At 42.0% G+C, this 16,197-nt stretch overlaps 3 protein-coding genes across 9 annotated transcripts in view; 1 reads left to right on the top strand and 2 right to left on the bottom strand.

Annotated features, from left to right (window-relative positions):
• eya4 (EYA transcriptional coactivator and phosphatase 4) overlaps positions 1-8,258 on the top strand; it is a 44,023-nt gene extending 35,765 nt beyond the window's left edge. For 4 of the 7 annotated variants that reach the window (XM_080490586.1, XM_080490587.1, XM_080490591.1 and 1 more), the window contains 7 exons: positions 3,298-3,387; positions 3,604-3,662; positions 3,940-4,100; positions 4,485-4,599; positions 4,764-4,885; positions 6,207-6,307; positions 7,397-8,258. In XM_080490586.1, coding sequence (XP_080346712.1) covers positions 3,298-3,387; positions 3,604-3,662; positions 3,940-4,100; positions 4,485-4,599; positions 4,764-4,885; positions 6,207-6,307; positions 7,397-7,477 — 729 coding nt within the window. In that variant the 3' untranslated portion in view covers positions 7,478-8,258. Of the gene's footprint in view, positions 1-3,297; positions 3,388-3,603; positions 3,663-3,939; positions 4,101-4,484; positions 4,600-4,763; positions 4,886-6,206; positions 6,308-6,389; positions 6,491-7,396 lie in introns of all 7 variants that reach the window. The other 3 variants (XM_080490585.1, XM_080490589.1, XM_080490588.1) reach the window with 1 other exon arrangement.
• Positions 8,259-9,690: 1,432 nt separating this feature from the next.
• On the bottom strand, positions 9,691-12,174 carry rps12 (ribosomal protein S12). Its single transcript, XM_080490592.1, has 6 exons — positions 12,131-12,174; positions 11,950-11,996; positions 10,873-10,989; positions 10,670-10,772; positions 10,297-10,398; positions 9,691-9,782 (listed from the first exon to the last, which is right to left on the bottom strand). Exons 2-6 carry the CDS (start codon positions 11,961-11,963, stop codon positions 9,720-9,722), a joined length of 399 nt encoding a protein of 132 aa, XP_080346718.1. The 5' UTR covers positions 11,964-11,996; positions 12,131-12,174; the 3' UTR covers positions 9,691-9,719.
• A 978-nt stretch (positions 12,175-13,152) lies between these two features.
• LOC308126725 (SH3 domain-binding glutamic acid-rich-like protein 3) lies at positions 13,153-15,191 on the bottom strand. Its single transcript, XM_080491301.1, has 3 exons — positions 14,995-15,191; positions 14,590-14,757; positions 13,153-13,369 (listed from the first exon to the last, which is right to left on the bottom strand). The coding sequence occupies exons 1-3, from the start codon at positions 15,037-15,039 to the stop codon at positions 13,304-13,306; spliced, it is 279 nt and encodes a 92-aa protein (XP_080347427.1). The 5' UTR covers positions 15,040-15,191; the 3' UTR covers positions 13,153-13,303.
• Positions 15,192-16,197: the final 1,006 nt, after the last annotated feature.

Here is a 16,197-nt window from a genome sequence, read left to right as displayed (position 1 = left end):
TAAATGAGCCTCATTTACTTTTTTTATTTTGGGATTATTCATATGCATTTTAGCTCTGAGGACAATAACAGCAATAAAGTTGCACTTTTGACAATATATCTGCTGTCTGCAGTCATTTTTAAAAAAATCGAATCGAAGCTCAAATTTTTCATTAAAAAATTTTACTTTTTTCTTTTTAAGGCCCAATCGCCCCACCCTAACTCAAATAAATTATTTTATACAAATAGCTCCCGCGCAACAACTTTTTCCAAACTGTAACTCGTTAAAACACCCGGATCAAGTGTGGACTCTTGAGCAAAAAGTTTAATAATGGCGATCTGGGAGGCCTGTGGTACATGGCCTGTTCCTAAAGATAAAGTGATCTGATGTGCTACTCAGAGGAAAAATGTTATTAAACAGTCTAGACATCAAAATGATGTACAAAGCCTAAAGCCTTCCCTTTGATAGCCTTTGTATTTAAGGGATCTGAGACAAAAGGGACAATCAGCTTGACAGAGGCATTTTCTCAGTTTAACACCCACTAGTTTTATTCATAAGGGTTTTATTGTGAGATATTTTCCCTTGTTCTTCTTCTAGTTTTGCTATATTCTCTCCATCCAGTCTCCCCGTAGCGAACGCGGGCTCCCAACCAGTTTGCACATGTTATCACTCACACTAGTGTTCTTAGTCGATCATCTTCAAAACGCACACCAAGTGTCATTTGGTCGTGTTATTCTTTATTTGGGAACCTGGCAAATCGGGACCTGAGTGATGACTGACGGCGAACGCCACGCCAGCATGTTTGACCTGAAATTTGCCTTGTCAGACCACCATGCCCTGTCGCCGAAATGCACGAGGTTATTGTGACATTACGCAGACTAGCAGTAAGTGCTCCAGATGGGAATCTGGTCTGAATAAAGTCATTTAGTCTCTTTTTATTTCTTCCAAGAGAAAAAAAAAAACAAAACAACAAACCCATGTGAGGCAGTCCATGCATTTATCTCTGGGAAGTTCACATACTCCTACAACAGAAGAGTCAATGATAAGTTAAAAAAGAACAACATTGTCTATGAGGGAAACAATGCTTGAACAGTAACCAGCTGCTCCACCCACTCTGTCTGAGAACCCAAACCCACACCCCTCATTCTGCTTTCATGCAGTATTTTATAAGCTCACTCTGCACACGTATTATGAATAAGCTTCATTTGCCTCTGCGGATTACTGTTATTACATCATTTACCCCAAAAGAATGTTATGGTCAATTTATGACGGTGAACACATACATCATAAAAAAAATGACCTTTAAATGTACCTATTATTACTTTTCAGCTCCTTCGTTAGTTTAATCACAATTTAATGTGCTAATTTCTTACATGGACTGATGTTTATTTCAGTTTTCTCTGTGAACTTATTTGGTGGTCTCGCCTTCTCACATCCCAGCAACACTGTTTATAGTTCCCTTTATTTTAATAGTTCCTGGCGCTGATCCGGGATCATCCTAAGCGGCCAAGGCCTCAGATTTTTACCGGGTGATGTCGTTTCCTGTGGGCACCGGAGTAGCCACCAGCCTGCCTGTGTGGGTTTTGAATCTCAAATCCATTCTGATATTCCTGGTTGGCAGTCGAACAAAAGCTGGCACAGTGTGCATGGAGAGTGTTTGGAGCCAGACTTGCACGCAGCCGTCAGAACCCCCCGCCGTTTTTACAGATACCGGGCTTGTGGGCCGCTGGTGCTCTTCCTCGCTTGCTCCGCCGCGGTGGAATTAAATGTTGGGCAATTGGGATTCAATGAGTATAAGAGAGACCCTGGTGAGCTGTAAACTGCTCTGTGTGTATGTGTGTGTGTGTGTGTAAATGTGAAAGGGAGAACATGTGGCCATGCGGTTTGGTCATCTTGGTTTGTTTAGTATTTACTGTACAGAAACACTAAATTAAGAAAGCAAATTGCTTGGGGTTTTTTTTTTTTTGGGCTCTTTTCCTCACTTGTCAATACGTCCACTTATATTAATGCTTAACTTGACACTTTCAACAACATAAACGTGCAAGTTTTTACCATTAAAAATCTAAGATATGCGTCTAAATATTTGCATGAAAGCGGCCATGTTTGTCCACAGCATATAAGCAAAATAGTGTTTACACTACCGACAAATAAAACACAGAGTCTTAAGTGCCCCTTTACACGGGCCTTGAGGTCGTCGCTCCTTAATACTGAGTCCACGGCGTGGGCAAGCAGACACACACACGTCACACTCCTCATTTCTCACCGAGTTGCTCTAACCGAATAATAAAGTGTTGAGTTTCCAGAGCTCAAATAATAACGGCAAACGTAAAGAAGGGAATTATTTCGGGGGAACTCTGCCAGCTCAGAGGAGAACTTGCAGCTCTGTGTGATTGATTGAACTTGACAAAAAAAAGCCACCTCAGCTTTTAAGGAGTCCAAAGCACACAGTCGGTAACTCTCTTTTGGCCCGCCGCCAACATAATCACTACCTGAGAGACGAACTAAAGTGCCTCCTGTCTCCGCCACTGACAGGAAAGCAGGCAAAGAAACGCAGTTCGAAGCCTGCTGCCATCACTACGAGCAACCGGTGGATTTTAATAATCCCTAAACACTTAATAACATTCAACTTCGTGGAACGTTCCCGTCTTTTCCTATGCATGTTTTCACACTCAGGAATGCGGCCTGCGTCTCTATCTCTCCCACCCGCCATGTCTGTGTGCCTCGCTCGCTCACTTTCACTCTCCTTCCTGTTAGTTTCTTTCTATTCTGGTCGTCTGACAGCGTCAGCGAATCGTGCGGCAAGCTGTCGACCCTCGCTGACCTATCACAGATGATGGTTTTTGCAGCTGAGCCCCCGGGTTGGCAGGGCAGGCTGTGTGCTCTCCCCGGACACACACACACACACACACACACACACACACACACACACACACACACACACACACACACACACACACACACACACACACAAACCATTCACATACTATGTACAATCCAAGCGTTTCCCTTTGAGGATACCTACTCCCTGCAGTACACACATAAAGAGACACATTACTCACCCCCCCCCCCCCTCACCCCCCCGCAAATATTAGGAATGTTGATGGGACAGGACAAGTGCAACCTGTCTGTCAGCATCTGCTGTGATGAGAGGAATGTACCAACTCCTCAGCGGTGGGGGACGGCGGCAGTGTAAATTGGGAAATCTTGTAAAGCCAAACACATTTTGGAGAATTCCGAAATTTACAAACTGTATAAAAGTATAAAGAGATTTGTGAGAGTTTGTGTTGATGTAGCAACGTCGCTTTCCTCCACTTTCAGGACCCTCCCATGGCCGTCACGCTGGGTCTAAGGATGGAGGAGATGATCTTCAACTTGGCGGATACCCACTTATTCTTTAATGATTTGGAGGTGAGAAACAACTGTGAGATCAACCCAAGCAAAACCTTTAAAGCATCATCTGAAGTTATTGGAGCGTTTACACAATACTGCAAAAGTTTCTGAATCTGTTATATGTTAATGCTGCCCTCTAGTGGCGTAATATGACAACACACGCCAGGTTCACTGTAAAATCGGTGCTTGTTTTTCCATTATTGTCTCATCTAATTTGTTATTTTGTGTGTACAGGAATGTGATCAGGTACATATTGATGATGTGTCATCAGACGACAATGGTCAGGACTTAAGGTGATTATTGCTTTGAACAATTTACTAAATGTCAACGTTTCACTGTTTTTCATTGAAATTGTGCTTTTGGTATTTTCAGTAAAATATGGAATTGATAAACAATTATCTTATAAATCCTCTGTTAAAAGAATGCCACATATAACCAACTGGCATTTTTCTTTCCATATATAAATGTTTGCACCTGTGACATGTAATTAAATAATACTGATAACAATTTGATCTTTTTTGTTCTACCAGAGCAGATTTTTCAAATAAAACATATCATTATTATTGACAGTACTTACAGTTTTGCAACTGATGGCTTCCATGCAGCTGCAACCAGCGCCAACCTTTGCTTGGCTACGGGGGTCCGCGGCGGCGTCGACTGGATGAGGAAACTGGCCTTCCGCTACCGACGAGTCAAAGAGTTGTATAGCACGTACAAAAACAATGTGGGGGGTAAGCCAATGAGAAATGAGTTTACCGGTTACCATGGCTGCTTAGAGGGTGATACTGTTGAGTTATTTAATCACTCTGGGGCTGTTAAGCGCTTGACCTGGAGTGTGGGGGACGAATCCTGGAAAAATAAAAAAATAAAAACCGCCCAGTCCAGCCAACAAATTTCACTGTGTATTAGTTGTATATGCGAGAAATAAATTCCTCTTCTAATTATTCCAAGTTTTTTTTTGTTTTTTTTTGTATTCCACCAGTTATACTCTTCATAAAAGAGCTACCACTGATACTAATCGGCGACGTGTCAGAGAAATATATGATCTCAGTTTTCCCGCTGATCTGATCCTCGCACGCTGCTCATGCATTAAAGAAGCCGGTGCTGCGTTTCAGGCCTGCTGGGTCCCGCCAAGAGAGACGCCTGGCTGCAGCTCAGAGCCGAGGTGGAGGCCCTGACCGACTCCTGGCTCACCCACGCACTTAAGTCCCTGTCTATCATCAGCTCCAGGTGACACGACATGTTGTTGTTGTTGTTTTTTTTTTAAAAAGGCATCAAATAGTCTCCTTCAATAATTTCTTAGGTCACAAGTTAGACGCTTGAAATCCAAACCGATGTGTCTTCTCACTCGAGCTTTGCATAATGCAGTGTGTGTGTGTGTGTGTGTCCCGCAGGAGTAACTGTGTAAATGTGCTGGTGACCACGACGCAGCTCATACCGGCGCTGGCTAAAGTCCTCTTGTATAGTCTGGGATCCGTTTTCCCCATCGAAAACATTTACAGTGCAACAAAAATAGGTAAGACACAAACAAACCATCCTCCAAGTAGTAACTGGCCGCAGACTGGACTCTAATGGTACTCTGACATCTGTGAACTTTCTGGTGTTTTTGATGCTTCCTGTACTGACGGATGAACGTTCAATCCATTCAGGGAAATCCAGCACACATTCACCCAGCTGACTGTGGGTGACGACACGTCAACACAGCACAGACAGAGAGACGCACACGCACTCACGTTCACATTCACCTTCACTAGTTAACCTCACATTTCTGTTCTTGGACTGTCAGTTTCAGTTTGTACAGAAAGTTACCACAAGTTCCTCATAACAGTCCTACTTGCTATAAATAAAAAAAAAAAAAGGGAAATGAATGAAGAGTTCTTAGTGAGATTTGAATTGTTTGCAGTTTGTTTATCTTTGTGGGGAAGCAGATCACTCTGTTCTGTGATTAAAAACACTTTTCAACTAAACACTGATGCAGAGTAGAGCCGTAGTTTATTTAAAAACCCGAACCGCTTTCTGAAGTCAAAGCATGACTCAGCGCTCTACGGCAGACCTGGCTTTCCATGCGGCCTGATGTGGAGTCGTACCATTGTACACCGATGGTCTCCAACAGTCATGCCAGTGAGGAAAATAAACCTTCTCAGTCTGAGGTCGGACATGTGAGTGTGTAAAGCCGTTTAAACTCTCATGAGAAAAAAACAAAAAAAACATCCCGTGTGTGTGTCTGTGTGCTTTGTTAGATTGTGTTACACCCACTTCAGCACTCATGACGTCCTGATTCAAATGGACAAAACAACACGTTACCATGACAACCGCACGGAGTTCCAGATACCTGTGTCTTAGGTCGGTCGCCATACATACACTCCTGGACACATGGCGGATATAGTGTTGGACGAAGGGAATACCGTGTGTTTGTACAGGAGGGAGGCTGAAAGGTGAGGTGCTCCTGAGAGGACACTCAGGCACGTCTGCTGTTGCAGGAACCACATTGATTTGATTTATCTGAACCAGAGTGTGTCTCAGGATGCACCATGTGGGTGTCAGGATTAATCAGAGTGAGCGAAATGGTTTGTGTGTGTGTGTGTGTGTGTGTGTGTGTGTGTGTGTGTGTGTGTGTGTGTGTGTGTGTGTGTGTGTGTGTGTGTGTGTGTGTGTGTGTGTGTGTGTGTGTGTGTGTGTGTGTGTGTGTGTGTGTGTGTATTTCTGTGTCTTGACTCTAACACACACAGTTCTGCCTCTTCTTTTGTTTGATTTCAAACTAAACAACAGAAGAAAAGTAAAAAAAAAAAAATTTAATTAAAAAAGGAAACCTGTGAAAGCCGTTTGTTTGTCTCCAGGCAAAGAGAGCTGTTTTGAGCGTATAGTCTCCCGCTTTGGCACTAACATTACATATGTTGTGATTGGCGATGGGAAGGATGAAGAGCATGCCGCCAGCCAGGTAAACAAACGACTCCTGAACTCTGACCCCTCTGACCTCACCACCCTCCTTCCTTCCCCCTTGTTTATTTGTTTTTTTCCAGGAAAAGAGAGTTGCTTTGAGCGCATAATGCAAAGGTTTGGCAGGAAAGTAGTGTATGTTGTAATTGGGGACGGTGTGGAAGAGGAGCAGGCGGCCAAAAAGGTAATGGACCAGCAACCTCACCGTGACCCCGCCCACTCAGCACAGTGTGAGCTCTGATTGGACCAAGCCTGCCTTTCTTTGCTGCGCCGCAGTTTTGTGTTGGGTTTTTTTTGTTGGGTTTTTTTTTCCCCACTCTATTTAAAATGTATGGACAGCAGGCTTTTTGAGTCTCACGGGCTTTTTCGGTGACTGTGTATATTTTGCACTTGGAAAAAAAAGAGAAAAATAAGTAATTTCTTGAGCCGCCATTGGTTTTATATATGCACTAATATACACAATGACTGAGCGTTGATTGATCCTATAAGTTCAACATAATGCCGCTTGTTTCTGTCTGGTGTGACAAGACTCAGGTAGGGTTACAAGTCCTGGTGGTTTCCCTCTCCAGCTTTGGGTTTTAATCATTGCACAGGGTGCTGGGATTATCGTTTTGGGACTGGCTCTTTTCCACTTTCTAACTGGGAGTTGGATAAGTGAACTGAATTATCTCCGGTAAGCATTAAGCAACACGTTAACTTTGCTTTACAAAATAGGGAGAAATGTATATTTCTATAAAAAAAAAAAAAAAAAGAGAGGCTTTCCTACCTGCATCCTCTCAGCTTACATTTAAAATCTCAAGCGTACAACAATGCAACAAGATTTGACCGATTAATTGATTTTAAATTCCGCTTTAACTCAAACAAAGGTGGCGTCAACCTTCTGGACAGAAGTGGACAAGTTCAATTCCCAAAATGGCCAAACTCTTCCTTAGAAGTGCATGGGTTTTCCTTTTGCGGTGCTCTTGGAAAGGAAGCGGACACAAGCTACTGTAGGGTAGCTTGCATGATTCCAGGTGGTGGTGTGCAAACTGTGTGCTCCGGTGGCTCCTGGGTTCTCTTGTAACGCTGTGTGTGTGTGTCCACTCCACAGCACAACATGCCTTTCTGGAGGATATCCAGTCACTCTGACCTGCTGGCATTACACCAAGCACTGGAGTTTGAGTACCTGTAACTATTGAAGCAATATGGACTCATTGCAATGTTACCATGGACATGGTCAGCCAGGCAGCCCCCTTCTTTTGTATAACTATTTAAGAACAAACACTTCACTGCAACTGTTTTTGGGGTTTTTTTCCGTCTTTTTTGAGGAGGTGTGTGTCTGGATTTACTCTTTACGGTCTTAAGAATCAAAGAAGAGGTTGAAGGCGGTGAAGAAAAGGACAGTGGAGCTCGAGATGAATCATCCCTCCTTCTGGACTTTGGCGGAAACGTCGCAGACTGAAACGCGTGGAGGAGCTCCTCCCGCAGCCCGTCAGAACATTTCTTACCCCGAGGTCTGGTTCGTGGTCCGAGCACCCGGGGTACTTCGAGGAGGTCACTGGAGAAGAACCATCCTCACTTAGATAATCATTTGAAGGCTTCCCTGTACAAACATTATGAATATTGGGACGACTGGGGTTTTTTTTTTTTTTTCTAAGAAGTGTTTTCTTCCTGGTGGTATACTCACAACACAACAATGCAGTCTGTGGTAGAAATTTTGTGTAAATTATTTACAATAAACTTAAAGTGGTGAATGATTTATTTTTTTTTTTTTCTTTCTGTCATGGAAGGGATAGGAAATTTTTGGTGATCTTTTTTTCTCTGGATTTTTGTATTTTGGTTTCTTTCCGGGGGGAGGGTTTGAAGATGTGCGTCATGATGTGTTGTGCCTTAATGTGTTTGAATGTCTTTTCTTTATTAAGAAATGTCTATGTATGTAGATATAAAGGAGAAAATCCTATCCAATGGATACGACCCGTGCATCTTTTGTGAAGAAAATTATACTCGAGAATTTCCATCCATCCATCTCGTCGTCCGAACGTGAGACAAAATACACCCCGAGCAACACAAGAGCTCCAACACGTGTTTGAATCATTGGCCACATGCAGCTGGAACTGAAAAATATAGTTCGTATGAGCGTAACTTGTCAAAATCTAGAAATTCTCTTTATAGTGGACACATCTGTAGTAATCCTGATGATTCACCACATAATACAAACTAAACCGCGCCCCTGGTGGTCAAATAAGTGTATTGCAGTTAATATAATTTGTGAGATGACAAATTTCATCTTACGGTCTTGATCAGAGTCTGTAGGACCAGTTCTGACCCGCAGGCCAAGCGTTTGGGACCCCTAGGTCCACTTCGTAAATATTTTAAGACTTTTTTTTTTTTTAAGAAACTCAAATTTCTTAAGTTGGTATCAACCTAAATATGGTATTCATTGAATATCTTAAGTGACTTAACATCCTTGCACATAATGAAACGCATCCTCACCACATTTCTAGCCTCCAGTGCAGAAATCTGCTGAATCAGTCACTGGATTTTTTTCATTCTCATGAGCACCACTTTCCAAAAAAAAAACCTAAATGCAGCTGCCAAACATAAACTTTCTCTGGATAATCCAATAATGCACGACTGTCAGGTGTTAGTTGATCGAAAAAATAAACAAAAAAAGCAGAGAAATTAGCAAACATTTGCCCGATAAAAAGGCTGGAGTATCTCACTTGAGGTTTTCTGAGGTAAGTGGAGTTTTTTTTAGATCCGAGGTGTCAAACTCATTTTAGTTCTGGGGTCAAATACAGTTTGATCTTTAGTGGACTGGATAAATACAATCCTGGCATAATGAACTATGTAACGGCAATTAGAACTACTTTCCTTTGTTTCAGTGCAAATAACATTCTGAAAATCATTTATTGAACTCTGCCTGTAAACAGTATGACAGCTTAAGTGTGTCATCAATGCTCTGCATCTTTCGTTACCAAGATCAGTGGATCTACTTTATGATTAATAAATTAATCTGCAGAAATCCAGATCACCATAATGAAAGTGGAAGACACCATGTTAACAAGGTGATCCCTCTGCATAGTCAATGTGTACCTTGGTGTTTGCAGTGCATGAGCAGCAGTTTCAAAACAAATTCTTGTATGGAAGCTCCTGACCGATGTTTTAATGCACCTTAAGATTTGTTCAGGCCACATCATGCAGCCTTTCAGAGAACAAACCTGTAAACTACAAACCCTTGACTTTTGGGGAGATTCTCTCCAGTTTCAAGTCTTCAAACACCTCAGGAGGCCAATGCTCAGTTCTTCAGAGTAAATTCACGTTTTTTACTTAGTGAAATATTTCACAAGATGATTAAAACTGGGTAGATTGTAGAAAAAGTTTTAAGAAAACACACAGATGAGCCGCTTTTATTTCCACGATTTATTGACCTCTCATTTCTTGGCTTTGAAGTATTCCTCAACGACGTCCTTGGCTTGAGATTCTTTGCCATAATCCTGTTGAGGAGAAACGGTTTGGGGTGAGAGGGCTACTTCAAGTTCCAAGAGCTGGACGATGCTTATCTAAAGCTTTCAATAACAAACTGATCTTTCTAGTAAACTGTGCTCGAATCACAAAACTCCCAATGTGCTGATTCTAACAGTTTCAGTAATGTCTACAGGTATGCAACGGATTGGCTCAAATGACCCCTGTGCAGGTCTATATTGATGAGGAAACAGTGCAGACAAGTTGTACAAAGTAAAGTTAAAGGGGACGAATTGCGGTTTGTAGCCATTCTCAGGGGCCCCGGTCGTCACTGGCAGACAACGGGGCTCGTACCCTGGCCGTCATCTAGCCAGGATGTATCAACAGCTGCATGGCACAAGGCACAGCACCTGCACTTGTCTGGCATTTGTCCCTTCAAAATACAACCCCTGCATCTCAGTTTTCCCCACTTCACTGCAAATCTTTCCAAGAAATCAGCTCGGTCTGGACGACGGCAACAAATAAAGCCAGCGGGCGTTTATTTACCTTGACAACGACGCAGCTGCAGCCCACGACTTTACGGGGTTTCCCCTCACGGTCGATCTTGCACAGACCGACCCACTCGCCGAGCTTCTTGTTGTCGTCAACCTGGAAGTTACACTGCATTTTAGATGGCGCGCCGATAAACACAAGACACCAACAGCGATTTTATTAAAACATATCATTGGAAATGAAGCCGACGTGAAGTACTCTGCTGTATCTCAGACAGAAATTGGGTAACATAGGCAATCTCCTCACAGTGTTCAGTAGAGGGAGCCAAAATATCATCACTGAAACAGCCGTACAAGATTGATTTACGAAGGATTTCTAAATGTACTGAAACACAAGACCCTAACCCCGGGTGACGCAGACACTTTACCTTGATCAGGTTGATCTGATGCTCGGCGCAGAGGGCCTCGATCAGCTTCACGTACACTGCCTCATCGCAGTTGGCAGCAAGGACACAGAGATGGGCCTGACGCCTGAAAAAAAAAAAAAAACGTCAAAAAACAAATCCAGCAGCAGGTTAGGCCAAATGATTTCACAGCTCAAAACAGGTAACAACCACGATGACAAACTCACTTGTCCAGGGCCTTGGTGGCCTCACGGATGCCACGGGCAAGACCGTCGTGGATGAGTGCGGTCTTGAGCACTTCAGGGAGGGCAGTGTTGACATCCATCACACCTCCGGCAGCGATGCTATCCAGAGAGACACAAAAAGGCTTACATTTGGAAAAACACGGGGGCTGATGACCCTGCGTTTTCCCCTTGAGCTTCCGGCAGGTCAGATGGTGGATCTCACTCATTGTAGAGTGAAGGGGTATCCGACAAAAGAAAGAAAATCATCACTTGTGGCCCGGAGAGCTCAACTATAAACCTTCACTCAACTTACTGAAGCCCAAAGTTTGTTACTTGTGCATTGCTCACATTTCAATACAGAACAATTTCTGGTCTTGTTAAAACACAGAAAATACAAATGCTGTACCCTTTGAATGAACAGAGATAGACTGAACCCAGTGGCTTATTTATGCCTGTTATAAACTCAATGTAATCACCTTGGATATGTTCACTGATGGAGACAAACAACAGACCTCTACTAGCTGATCCACATGTGGTTTAAATGTGCATCCATGTCCAACAACAGAAACCCAACATAAAGAACTTCATTGGAGGGGAAATAAAAACCCTTTTGAAAAACGTGCATTCAATTCAGTTCAAGTTACAATTAATTTTATACTAGCAGTTAATAAAACCAATATTGGACAAAGTGCATTGCTGGCTACAGAAGTACAAGCAGCACAAGTGTATGTAGCATGCATCGCCTCAGGATGGAGAAATGCTGGGTTGTGCTCATCATTAACATCATGGGAGTTTATAGTGTGCAGTTAGTTCACTTTAGTCCCACAAGCTGATGTCATAGTTGCACATATTTCAAGATCGTCCAGAAATGCTTCAATGGTGCGTTTACGCGAACCCGCGCTTCGGCTAAGTAGCTACCTGCTATAGGGCTAATTCGGTATACAAACACTACGTTACGCACACCGACATAAACAACCCTTAAGTTTACACATTCACCGACACCTTCAACAGAACTAGTTCTCCTAAGAGTTCGATAAATCAACAGTTTCAAGCCGAAGTAGCAGCCAGCGTCGCACTTACCCTTCCTCGGCCATTGTGGTTTTAGATGGATGGCGGACTTAAAAGTTCTGCAATAAATCACAGAAACAACAGGGCGGTTATTGTACATTGTAAATATCGTGTTGCGATACATTGGTGTACTCGGATGGTTGAGTTACGGTGCGGATTGAGTTGAGTTGGGATTAGATTAGAAGAAACGCACCCTGTCCTCCTGTCGGGAAGTGGTTAAAGAGGACGTCATAGACCTGCGACACGGATTTTATAGCAGCAGGCCCCAACAGGGCCGCACAGTGGCGCCCGAACGAGTGCCTGTTGTAATCACGTCATACTGGGGACACACACACACACACACACACACACACACACACACACACACACACACACACACACACACACACACACACACACACACACACACACACACACACTATCTTTAGAAGGAAAAGAAAGCGCTAAAACTTGCATTCACACATGCACTTTGCAGTGTTTTGCTATTTTGAAGAGCCACTTTCTATGATTTGGCCCTTCCTTGAAACTTGAATATTTATTTCTCTCTGTGGAAAGGCAAGACCAATTTATCTATACAGCAACATTCAGACACAAGGCAATTCACAGTGTTTCACAAAGAAAGATACATTAAATCAAGGCAATTGAATATATCAAATCATTAAGGTGATGTAAAAGGTGAATAAAAAGTGAGTCAGAAAAGCACAAAAAAGACACAATAATTAAGGTAAAACTTAATCAAGATGAAGGTAAGGAAATAAGTCAAATCTATTGTTTCATAGAAATAGAATAGTAATATTGGAATTTCGGATTGGAATAGTAATTTTGTTTTAAGTCTTGATTTACAGTAAAAGAAGAAACTGTCAACAGTCCTCAAGTGTTCAGGAAGTTTGTTCCACAGGTGTGAAGCGTAGGATTTAAAAGTTAGTTCACCTTGTTTCTTCTGACTCTAGGAATACTTCTGGGTAAACCTCTTCCCTTTGACTTCTAGGGTCTTCTTTCATTCATGGTTTAAAAACTTAATTTAATACATATTACTGTATTATTCTGAGATTCAGATTATACAATGGCATTTCTGTTAAAGTTTTATCCCATCAATTGGCATAACCTTCACAAGTACCTTGACAAGACGACTTGGTTGAGCAAAGAAACCATCATGTCCCACGTCCAGTTTCAAAACCTCATCCCTCAAAAGTGCAAGTGAAGAAAAACAACACATACTTGATAAAACCAAATTAGGATTTTTATTTGAGCAGTTGAAGCATCTTGCATCAAAGACATAGCAGTATGAATTCACTCAGTTCTGAACTGAGTGGCTGTTCATGCAGTGAGTATTGTGATGTGATTCAGTTTCCCGCAGAACTTGTCATCATTTGAGTTTGAGGAACTTCTCCAGCTGCTCCATCTCGACTGCCTCATCAAATGCAGCGTAGTCCTGAAAGACACACAAAGATTATTAATTAGACAAAAAACAAAGTAGAAAAAAAGAGCAAGATCTACTTATTTGAGATGTTTTTCAACACATTTTGTAATAAGTTGTATAGATTATTCAATTCATCGGTTGTATTGTAACGTAAGCTTTTAGAGAATGTTTTACATTTATTGATAACATTAATTTGACAGCTCACTCGATATGAAATTGTTTTCTATTGATATACAATTTCTGTCCCACAGACAACAGACATAATGAAGGCTCATCAGGAGACCTATTTGAGCAAAATTATATCATGACTTGTGGAAGAGAATGAGTTAAAGGGTTTATATAACGTGGCCACATGGAGATGTAGCGATTAACAGGAGAATTCTGTGTGGAGCGTGCATGTTCTCCAACCCAGCGTGTTTTTTTCATGTAATTCGGTTTCAAGTTTCCTCTCAGAGCCTAAAAACACGATTTTGGTGACTTTAAGGCCCAGTCTACACCACAACATTTTCAATTGAACAATTTTCATTGTGCTTTGAGTGTCCGTGACGTAACGAGACGCTGAAAACGCAACATTTGGCCTTTTATTTAGGTGTCTTCTTCAATAAAGTGACAGGAAAATAGATTTTAAGCATTTATTATCTATTGGTGTTATCAGTATTTTGATCAAATCAGCACATGATCTTCATATTTAACAGGTTTCTTCGTCATTTCATATTTGTCACTGTGTTCATATTTGGTGTCAGCACGAAGGAGACTGAACACAAAGGTATGGCGAATGGTTAGGGCAGCGTTTGTATGAATAGTAGGTCATGAACCCCAAAACCTTCTCTCTCATAAATGACAAAATCTAATTGTTAGAAACAATAGATTGGAAGTATTTTGTTTGACGAAGCCAGTGTGTGTGTGTGTGTGTGTGTGTGTGTGTGTGTGTGTGTGTGTGTGTGTGTGTGTGTGTGTGTGTGTGTGTGTGTTAAGAGGGTGTGATCTGGGACTGCTCCTGCATGAGTTAAAACCTGTTGCCAATGGGCGTCTACTTCTGCATGCAACTATGGATTATGAGGTTGTTCAAATTAGTGGTAATGTCACTGTTCATTTATCCACATCTGAAACAAATATATTTTTCTCTCAAGTGTGAAAGCAAGTTTATTCATGACTAACGTATATCCACAAATGTAATTTAGGGAAACATTCCACTGTATCATTTCGTTTGATGGTTATTGTGCAAAACTCACTCCGCAGTAGACGTCCCCGTTGCATATTTGTGGTGGCAGTGCAGTATTGTCCCCAGCCAACTTCCTCATTAAGTCTTTATCATCAGTGTTCTGCGAAATATCCACCTTTATGTGGTAAATATTCTTCGATTCCAGGACAGACAACACTCTCTCTTGTTCTTTTTTTATCTGGGGGGAAAAAAAAAAGAATCATGTATTTGTTCTGAGGAACATGACATTCAGTTCCTACGGTCGGACAATCATGGAATATTTTGCAATGACATTTACACGATTTTCCTAGAAAAAGCTGGCTGGATGCATACGGAAGTTCACTGGCGCAAAGAACCAACAACATGCTTAATGATTTGCTGATGTCAGCAATCTGTGTAAACATTTGTCTTGAAGCAAAAGAACAACGAACTGTACCTTCGTGGAGCCGCTCACGCTGGTGTAATACAGAGTCACAGGCATGTCTGCTAGTTCTATACTCCGAGAGTTAGAGAGAGAAACAGTTTGACAGAAGTGCAGAGAGGAGTGGAGCGACAGAAAACCTTCCAGGATCTTAAATGCAGAAATGCACTTTGCAGACAAGGTGAGCAGGTTTGGACAAATCTTACCTGCACAGACACACCCATGTGTCAGAACGCCATTCCTGTTGGGGCCTGCCTGTTTGGAACGTCACGTAAGTACACACACACACACACACACACACACACACACACACACACACACACACACACACACACACACACACACACACACACACACACACACACACACACACACACACACACACACACACACACACACACACACACACACACACACAAACACACACACACACACACCATAAACTGGCATTTTAGCCGGTCAGCTTTGCTGGCCAACACAGTGAAGAGCAGTAAATCTGTGCTTTCAGGCAAGAAAAGGATATAAGAAGTCATACTTTACGCAACAAGTACACCAAGTTTCATTTCATTAGTTATTTCATATTGATCCTACAACTAAATAGCCACATGTGGACAGTGGGCTGGCCAGGGGTGGTTTAAGGCCTAATAATGACTTGACAACGTTTCCTGGATGTGGAACTTCATAAGGTTTGCTCCATTTGCAAGTAGGCACTGCATTCTTTGTCAACAGAAACCATGGTGCAATTACTAAATGGTCTGTTCCATTTATGTGGCTCATTGGTGTGCAATGACAAACTGCCACGCTGTCATTTTAGGATGTTTGATGGGATTTGATCCATGTCATAACATGTTGCGTATTGGATATCAAATATTGAACATTTCCTTTGATAAACACTAAGTTTAATAAAAATAATGGACAAGCCTGTCATGAATCTATTCAAGAGTAAAACCATCTATAATTTGAGCTTGTCAAAATGTCTCTTCGTGTTCTGGCTCTATAATTATGAGCGTGCTAACCTCAAGGCCAGAACTGCCTCTGCAATATACGGAATGAGAATCCACCCATGTGGAATAATTACAATATTATATACCTTATCCCAGATTAGTGTCTTTACTTTGTTTGTAATCACCTTATGGAATTTTGAATGCATGACTTCAATGTAATGGAAAAATCTCACACATCATGAAGTGAAAACTGGTACTTGGCGGTATGAAAGCT

This window comes from Lipophrys pholis (genome assembly GCF_963383615.2).
Source record: "Lipophrys pholis genome assembly, chromosome: 21".
Taxonomy (NCBI): Eukaryota; Metazoa; Chordata; class Actinopteri; order Blenniiformes; family Blenniidae; genus Lipophrys; species Lipophrys pholis.
This window is presented reverse-complemented; position numbering and strand designations above follow the sequence as displayed.